The sequence below is a fragment of the Calonectris borealis genome, chromosome 5 (genome assembly GCF_964195595.1).
Source record: "Calonectris borealis chromosome 5, bCalBor7.hap1.2, whole genome shotgun sequence".
Classification (NCBI taxonomy): Eukaryota; Metazoa; Chordata; class Aves; order Procellariiformes; family Procellariidae; genus Calonectris; species Calonectris borealis.
This window is the reverse complement of record NC_134316.1, coordinates 18684157-18693631: the sequence shown is the minus strand read 5'-3', so window position 1 is coordinate 18693631 and position 9475 is coordinate 18684157. Positions and strand designations below refer to the sequence as shown.

The 9475-nt window shown below is 35.6% G+C and overlaps 1 protein-coding gene across 2 annotated transcripts in view; it reads right to left on the bottom strand.

The window, feature by feature from the left end:
• Nucleotides 1–1423: 1423 nt before the first annotated feature.
• The window catches only part of TRIP11 (thyroid hormone receptor interactor 11), a 34058-nt gene continuing 26006 nt past the window's right edge, over nt 1424–9475 (bottom strand). The window contains exons 16-20 of one of the 2 annotated variants that reach the window (XM_075151244.1): nt 7228–7309; nt 6314–6428; nt 5641–5763; nt 4186–4333; nt 1424–2058 (exon numbers count right to left, since the gene is read on the bottom strand). In XM_075151244.1, coding sequence (XP_075007345.1) covers nt 1850–2058; nt 4186–4333; nt 5641–5763; nt 6314–6428; nt 7228–7309 — 677 coding nt within the window. In that variant the 3' untranslated portion in view covers nt 1424–1849. Of the gene's footprint in view, nt 2059–2182; nt 2634–4185; nt 4334–5640; nt 5764–6313; nt 6429–7227; nt 7310–9475 lie in introns of those variants that run through there. The other variant, XM_075151245.1, reaches the window with a different exon arrangement.

Below are 9475 nucleotides of genomic sequence, written 5' to 3'. Positions count from 1 at the left end.
CTGCTTTGGCTCACCAAAAGGCGATTTTATTCTGAAACAGCTATATATCCTTATATAGACATGACTACAAGAACAAGAGAGACTGCACAGAAGCCATCTGATTTCACTTTTCTTTATATTTGTTATAGGGAAAAAAAGTACCTATTCCAGTCCAGTTTAAATGAAGATGTACATTTGAAGTACCAAACTGAAATGTTCTCAGGCAAGGTAATTTCAAATTCTCATTACATTTATTACATAATGCAGAATTTACTTTGGTATACTATGTGTGGCTGCTATCCTTTCAGAAATCAAACTGCCAAATTAATTACCTTGTCTATAATGGAGTAAAAAATTTAAAATAAAAATTCAATATGGTCAATCCACTTCCAAATTTGCATAAGTCTTCCATGAAACATTAACATACTGGAGAAAAGGGACTCAAGCAGTTCTTAAGGTAAATACAGTAATTAAAAAAATTTCAAGGCAACAAAAGAAATTCACTATTTTACCTCTACATAAATAAATGCAAAGATTTCTCGTATTATTAGGTTGTTTCTATACAAGTTTCAGTAATTAATTTTATTTAAATATAACTCTTACAACAATTTAATCCAGGTTCTTAATGAAAATGAGAAGTAAGGTTGACAGTTCTAATATAGAACTTGCACAACAGTTATCTTAACACTGACTAAACAAGGTATGGCATATAAAAAGATTTAGAAATTACACATTTTAAACTGAAGATATTTTATCTCAGATTCACTATGAAGATGACTTTTATCCTTTAGTATGCAACTTCATTCTTTACCTGCCAAACAAAGTGTACCACAAGTTATCACAGCAAAATTTACACAATAATTGACTTTGGCCTTGGTCTTACAAAGACCTATTTACACATTTGAGGTAAGTAAGCATCTTCTTCCCTTTAAATTCTATACATGTGTTCAAGCTTTAAGCCTTTATTTGGATCTACAAAATCCTGCAAGATAAAAAGTCTCTTAAATAGACATCTTACATCATTACAGTACAGTGTCTTTATATATGTGAACCTATCTTTTGCTAAATTACCAACTCTTCCTCACATGGACACCTCTAGAAAATGAAGCACTCACTTCCACAGTTAACTCCTTGGTGCTGATGGGTTTGACTGCTGAAAGCAGCTATTAGGCGGGGCGGGGGGGTGGTGTTCAAATAATTGTGCAAAAAGAGATTAACATGCCTCAAATTGCCCCCAAATGTGACCAATCCTGTAAATAAGAGATACATGTCCTAGTGTACGTTATGTAAATGACATAATCGTAAATGTGTGCGAAGACTGCAGCTGCTCAATAATCACATTCCCATATGCCTTATTCTTTGGAGTTTGTGTCATTAATTGAACACTTCAAATAAGATCAATTTTGGCTGGAGATTTTTTTTTTTTTTAATCTTTTTTTTCTTTAAATTCGGGTTTTTAAAAGCCCAATGCCAATGGCAGATTGTTTTAATGGAAAAATGAATCTCATCATCAAAGAGTTAACATGCATATGCTGTCTATGCATAACTGAAACAACTCAGAGTATAACTAAGGTTTAAAAATCCTTCTATTTGTCTTGTGACAATCTAGCAACAAGAGAGTTTTTTTTTTCCCCTCAGTTTAAGATTTAACCCATGCCCAAAATGAACGCCTTCTATAAAGAAGGCAGTTATTCATGCCACCATTAGAATTTCCAGAGCACTGGTTAGTTCATAATTAAAAGAAAAGCAAGGTACAATTGCAAACAAGTACATGACTTTTTACAGAAGGCCTCATTGTGGTAAATTATATACAGCATAGTGTTCTCATTTTCCTTAAAGTGCTACTATCATCACATTGATACAAGACCATCTATTGTTTTAGGAGGTCTTTTAGTACAGCACCAGCACTGGCATCAGGGGACACTGGCAGTGGTGTAAAAGTAGGCAACGCATCAGAGATCGGTTTCATAAGCAGATGTCCAGAACTACTAGCAGGTGTCTTGAGAGGCACTGCTGCAGATCGAGGTGCTAAAAATGGATTTGTATCTGGTCTTCTGCTCATTCCCGAGACTGCAGAATCTGAAATGTAAAAAAACCCAAAAAAACAAAACCCAACAACAAAAACACTTTGTTAGAAAGCATTCATAAGTCTACCCAATTTTACAGCATCTATTCACAAACAAGTTCTAAAATTTTCTATTACTTTTGCAACATGAAAATCCTATCTTCTTGCCACGGACTGTAGACTTTCATTCTCTCTGTCTTCTCTCCTCTTGGATCTCATCTGCCACTGCTTCTTTTGCTGAATGATTCTTTTGTCTACACTTCAGGCCACCAGTTACAAGACTGACTTAAAGATCAGGACACTCCCAGGACCTGCCAACCATATTGTGCTTGTTGGCAGCTGAAATTCAATTACAGCTCAGGCTACCCCAAAAAATCTATACACCTCTGTATAGATGGCAACGTGAACACCCTTTGCCAAGGTTCACTTCATGCACGCTACGTCAGACATGAAATATCTGTCACGTTGACTCCACCACTGTGCAAAGGCGTCAGGGCCCTTGCGCATGCACTACAATGCAGCACACAGGTAGGTTTCCCACCCCATGGTGTATTGACACAGCTTCCCCAGGGTCAGCCCCAAGAAACCCCTGTAAATAAACATCACGGACAGTGAGTCACAATTCAGTCTTCAGACAAAACTTAACGTTTGCTCATTAGTCAAATTCTAACAAAATTTTAGTTTTAATAAAGAAAAGTATTAATAAACTTTTTTGTAATCAAAAAATCGACTTGCCCCTCCTCACCTTCCCCCATCAAATCCTCACTCAGCTCCAGATGTAACCTGTTCTCAAGGTTCCTACACCAGATGTAGAGCAGAAACTAAACTGACATTCCCATACCATATTAATTGTCTGGATAGGTGCTTTTATTCAGATTTTTTTGTTTTAACAAAGGTAAACATCCTAATTCTCATAAATGCATTTCTGTGTGGATATTATACTGACATTTGTGTTCAGCACTTAAAAACTGCTACCATATGGTTTATTTCTAGGAACAAAAAACTTAAAGCACCCAAACAATTAAAGGGATATATATATAATGGGTGTCTAGTTTTACAAGCCAGCAATTTAGCTCCTGAATGGATAAAAGGAACCAAAAATTTAGTTCTTCCAGACAAGGAAATTGGTTTTTTGCCACATAAAATGGGTACTTTGCCTATTATATTACTGTTATACTACAAGGAAGAAGAGTAAAAAGAAAATTAAACTTAATTTAGGTTTATTAAAAAAAAAATACTGCTTTCAGAGATAAATTGGTATTTCACAGTAGACATTTATACTTTGTAACATCCAACTCCTTTAGGCAAATTGAAAGAGGGTTTTTTAGCATATATATCTCTCTCTGTAGATCTATATAATGCATAGGGTTTTGTGTGCTTTTTGTTTCTTGGGTTTTTTTTGTTTTGTCTTCTTTGAGTTTACGGTTAATAGTTTCACTCAAAACAAGCTTCTGCAAATCAGCAGGACCATATTAAGGTGAAGTCTTAAATGCACATAAAAAAATTAAGTACAAACTGGATCAGTTAAACTGAAGATTTGGATCTTACATTACTTGGACAAAAGTGCATTAATTTCAACATGCATAATTTAAGCAGAAATGTTCTCTGCCTTAGGAAAATCAAAGTTAATACTCATGCACAGCTTACAGAGATTTTATTTCAGTCCTCTCCGAGCAACCACGTTCTACATACCAGAGAGGCACTACAAGGTTGGTATTACTTGCATTCTTCTCTCAGTGAGACCCAAACTGATCAACAGGGATGCTGAAAATCAGGACTGACTGGGTTCACTGATATACCAGATGGAGTTGTCTGCACAGCATCTGTTTGGCTCTAACAGATGCTGTTAAAGCCTTTCCATATCAAATGGAATTTGGTCCCTCTAATCTTCTGTATTGAGATTTCAGGAAGCCAGGTATAGAAGCATGGGAAGAAGGGGTGGGGGTAGAAGAAAAAAAAAAGAGAAGAGAAAGTAGGAAATTGGCGGGGGGGGGGGGGGGGGGGGGAGGTGCGACAGAGGCGAGAAATCAAATTCGTAGTTCACAAGTGAGGAAGCACAGAATCATTGAAATCCCCTTCTAAATTCTACATTTAGTTATTAATGTTCTGTGTAAAGATTCAAATTTTGCTTCAAATATTACCTTGCATTTGACTGTTGGATGGAGTACTGCTAGTTTTACCAGTTCCTGCTGCTCCTAAAGGTTTCATATCATGAACAGAGAGCTTGGGTGGAGGAAGGCTTGGGCAAGATTCTGTTTCGAGGAATTTCACAAACAATTCTGAAAAAGACTACAAGAGGCTACTAGTTATTAGATTTTACTGATGCTCTATTGAAAAGTATGCAAGTTAAAAATACATACATACATACAACAAAATACATACATACATAAAACATTCTCTCTCCAGAGAATTTTGTAGTGGTACTTAGAACTAAGTACTTAGTACTTGGTACTAAGTAATCCTTAGTGAGTGACAATGAAATTTATTTTCAAAATAAACACTTGTTTGTTGTCTCAGTTAGTGGTATTTAAAAGTGAAATTGAAGAACTCTAAAGATAACACACTTCCACCATGGTTCCATTATTGGTTTAAGCCAATTGTTTCAAGAATCCCATGCTGCTATTGACATCGCAGTATTTCCTTGTGTCCGTGCTCAAGCAAATCACTCCTCCAGAAACACATAAAACTTAAACATTTCTCTTAAAAGCCACTGCTTTCTTTGTTTGACAAAAAGTCTTGCATAAAGGAAGCATGGAATGATTAAGGTGTTAGTAGCATCACAAGATCAAATTTTGCTTAGTAAAGCCTGTACTATACATACAAAAGCATTAATTTTCCTCTTTTACATCTGTAGTTAATCAGACCACAATCCTCTGTGTGGCCTAAGTGCCTGCATTATTTTAGAGGGCAAAAACAACACCTACACTTCAAGGTAATTTACAGGAATCAATTTTCAACAATGAGCAAAAAACCAAAATTAATCCAGAAAGCCCAATCCTTCAGTGCTCCATCCCTGAGTGCATTATTTACTGGTCTGCAAAATGGAAAGTTCCATAGATAAACTGTTCCCATGGACCGTGCTATGAGAACTGTTGCTTTACAGTATTTGAAAGCTTAAAATATCAACTTTATATGCTGTACATAAAAGGCACTAGCTGCAGCAGCTGAGAAAGCTTTTCAGATGAAATTTAAAGGTCATATGGGAACAGAGTCATCAAAATACGATGTCATGGTCTTCTATACTGTTAAGTATTGCAGAATTCCAGACTCCCACATTTAACCTCCAGCACTGTCAGTTTGCAAGATAAAGTCCATACTGTAAGAAGTCAGTGATCCCAGGAACCAGTGGAACAGTAATTGGATTTCTGTATTAGCCCAACACTTAGTATTCTATAATTTTCATCAATGCCTACATATTTATTTAGCGCAGAAAACACCCTTATGCCAAAGCATTTGCACAAACCAAACAAATAATGCAAGATTCAGTAGCATCGGTAAATGAAGCTCAATATACTGATGAACCAAACATCAGCATTAATATGCAACTGCCCCGTTTTTTTCCACTCAAACATAGAGAATGCACAATTAATTCTTACACTATTAAAAATGTTCTGATGAGTTGGCCTCAAAGGTGTACTAGGGACACTCTTTGACCCAGCCCCTCCACCAAGCCAGCCAGTCACCCATCTCGTAACTCCTCTTTGGTCTTCAGATAATAACTAGAAAGTATTAAAAAAAAAGTTAGGAAACCAAAAATAAAGCAGCAGATAAAGAAACTGCAACATTGTGTTCATTAGATTTATTCACCATAACTACGTGGGAATCCTATAGATAAATAAAAACTTTAACTACTGTCAAAACCTTATTCTCTGCCTCCCAAAGACTGGCAGTTAAAAAACCTGGCTCTTTATTTAAAAACATAAGTCCCACATTCATCACCATACCTAGTGGTACATATAAAACTGCCTTATTTTTCTGTAACTGACATATTACAGCTATTAAAAACAACAGCACAAAGCTAAATCCCTTCCTTTCTGCATTAGCATTCCTAAGCAAAATGAGATCCATTCTATTAAAATGTTACCAAAAGATTCCATTAAGATCAGCATGTCCTGCATCAAAAAATGAATTCAGATGAGAGAACAAAAAACATACTTTCCCCACAAGAAGTGCAGGGACAGTCACATTTAGTTTAGCAGCAAGTCATTCTATTTTCAGGTAAGGATACCGCAAATAAAAAAGGAAGTCTAGTTTTCTGCAAAGTATTACCTGATCGAGTTCTTCCTTTTTTATTCCCAAGATACTTCCCATTAACCTTAACACTTCAGGACGTTTATTTTTTGGCGTATGAAAATGTCCAACAAAGAGATTCCTCATCAGGAGCCTGCAGAACAAAGGAAGCTTGTTATACAATCTGCTCTTATGTAACAGTTGATACTGTAATATTGATGCATTTATTCCTCATACTCTTGCCTAATTTACAACAGTCCAAATAAACAAATCTAATACAAGGAACTAAAAGGGTACCTCACCAATTTCCTTCCCCTACAAGTTATAACATTTCTTATACAGTAAGTGTCAATTTGGACAGTATTAGAAATATTGTACGCAGTAAGGTGAAACTGAGTTGTACATGAACAAGTTTTGATGTAAGTAATACAATCAGGGAAAATGTTTATTCTAAGATCTTGACTCAGGAGAGCGTTTAAACAGATGCTTATGTGCAGTCACAAATCAAGACATAAGGAAGGGGAACCCATTTGCCTATCCCCGTTTCAGTTCTAACAAGTAAAGAGAAGAAAAAAAAAAGACCAAGGAAGAGAGATTTACACAACATCCAGGCGATGCTAGCTACATGAAAGGGCTTGCTGTTCACACCTCAGACATTATAACAGACATTCATTAAGAACTTTTATCTCCATTTGCAGAGCTATGCTATTGAAGTGCACTTCTTAAGAAACACATCAGGAATCCAAATTTACATAGACATTGGTTTTACTAATCAAAATTACTATTTATAACCACCAAGCAATTGAAAAATGTCAAAATAATCGAAGTATAATTACAAGATCACATACAGAATACAGTTCTGCATTACTCTTGCAACTGTGTTAGTAACATACCTGTACCTTGTGAGGAATAAAAACTAAAAAAGTACACCAAGTCTTTCATTAAAGACTTACTTGTCCACTTTTCCTTCTGTGCTGTTCATAAGCTTCATTAGTTTATTTTGTACATCTTCTAACATTTCTCTTCTGATCTCACCTATAAAATGTTATGTCACAGCAAATAAACAAGAATTGAAACTTTGAAACTTTGTTGCAAAACTTACTAATAATACATGTTTTAAAATAAAAATATGCTAATATTGTTATGGTGCCTTTTTTAAAACAACAAAATCAGCTTGATTTTTTATAAAAATTATGTCAACTTAATAAGTGATTATTATTCAAAATCCTAAGCTACAATTTCTGGAACGATACTCAATGCTAAAATACAGGAACAAACAGAAAATAAATCAATTGCAGGAGGTCTGATGAACTGCTCTGTTCCACCCAGATAATGCAGAACTGGAAAGAAACTCTTGATCAAAGTCTGTAGTCCTGTGGTGGCAATCTTTTTCATAATCTGACCAAACTGCATGTTGGCATCAGGACTTTTGATCTCAGTACTTAACCTCAAATATTTCTTAAACCCAGCTATTCTGCATACTCTACTATCAGGTTGCTAAAGCCTTGAAGTACTAAGGAGTTCTCCAGGCTTCCAGGAGAATTACCGGGTAGCAGAGCAACATCAGTTACTTGTTGTGGGTGTCTTCTGTTAGGACTTTTCCCTGTTAACTGATGCAAGCTCTTGAAACAGCACGCTGGGACACTAATGCATCCTAGAACCGGTGCTGCACTTCACGATTCAGTATACTGGCAAGAAAGGCTCTGCAGAGATTTATGCAAGATTCCTCATACTTTTGGGAATGCAAACATTCAATTAAAAATGCTGCCATGAACCAAAGACAAAACTGAGAGGAAAATGGCAAACACTTTCAGTCAGGCATCATGGCCTGCAAATTAAGTGAATAGGCCAGTCTTGTAAGTTAATTAACATGAGGTTGTCTAGGAGTGTGCTAGAAGTCACTACACAGATTTTCTGCCTTTTTCTGTACACTGACTCTAAGTTCTGATACTGTTTTGTAGTGGCTGCAATGAAATCAGTTCATCTAGGATATCACAACACCGATAATGACATTCTTGGCTACACAATGGACCCTATTGTTCCGCTCCACAAACCCAAAACAGGAACTATTAAAAGAGTAAGAGAGGAGTTTAGATTCTGCATTCACTAGTGCTGTAACTTTTCAGCTTTCTGAAATTCCTGACCTTAATCAATGATTTGTCTACTATCTACACACTTGAGCCTCACAACATCAGAATGTTTAATGAGGGAGATACAAATGTAGTAGCCCATTTCATTAAAAGGAGCCATGGCATGACATTGTTATAGTCACTCTTGCCCAATAATTTCACAGCACCAACTTCTCTACAATTCTAAAATTCCACTAGCACAAATTACTTGTTAGCTCAAATACAGAATACACCCAATAACCCCAGTCATTCTGTCAGTAACTCAGGCTTCCTCTGACCTCCCACAAAACTCATAAAAATAAAGCTCATAATAAAGCAAAAAAATTCTGTAAAATTTTACTTGCCATAAATATTTTACAACATTCTAATTGTAAGGAGACAAGGCACAAAGTTTTCTCTTTATAAAAACTCAGATGTACTAGAAACTGAATAAAAGTATCTGATGTTTAGGTCTACACAAGTTTGTACAAAAAACACAGAGTAAAAAGTGCTAGAAAAACTTATCTCACTTAAATCCCCAAACACAGGATTTAAGAACGCTGGCGGTAAAATGTTCTCAGACAAGAAAACAAGTAATTACAAGGTATTCTTACTAAAAATTACAAAGAAATCTTAGAAGATAAACTACAAATGGCTTCACCTCAAGACAGCAAAAAATACAATTTCTCATCAAACTGGGGTTCTGCAAGATACTACCTTTGAAGTTACTCTTTTCCTAATAAAAGTACAAGTAAGTCTTAATCACATGCAAAAGCTTGACAAATATATTATACCATGGACTGTCCATGTGAAGACCAACTCTACCCTACACTTACATAAGCAGAAGTGATGAGCTTTTTCTCCTCTCCCTCTATAAGGTTGAATCTTCAAATCCTATGGAAAAACTGCTGATCAACTTAATTTCCCTACCATTTTAACACTTCTTGGGTTCACGCTAATTAATAGTGCTTCATTTAAAAAACAAAACAAAACTCACAAAAAATACACTTTTCTTGTATCATCTATCTTGTAGTTAATTTCTAAAAAGCCTCAACATCTTTGTAAGAAAAGTGACTTTTACAAATTTTTATAC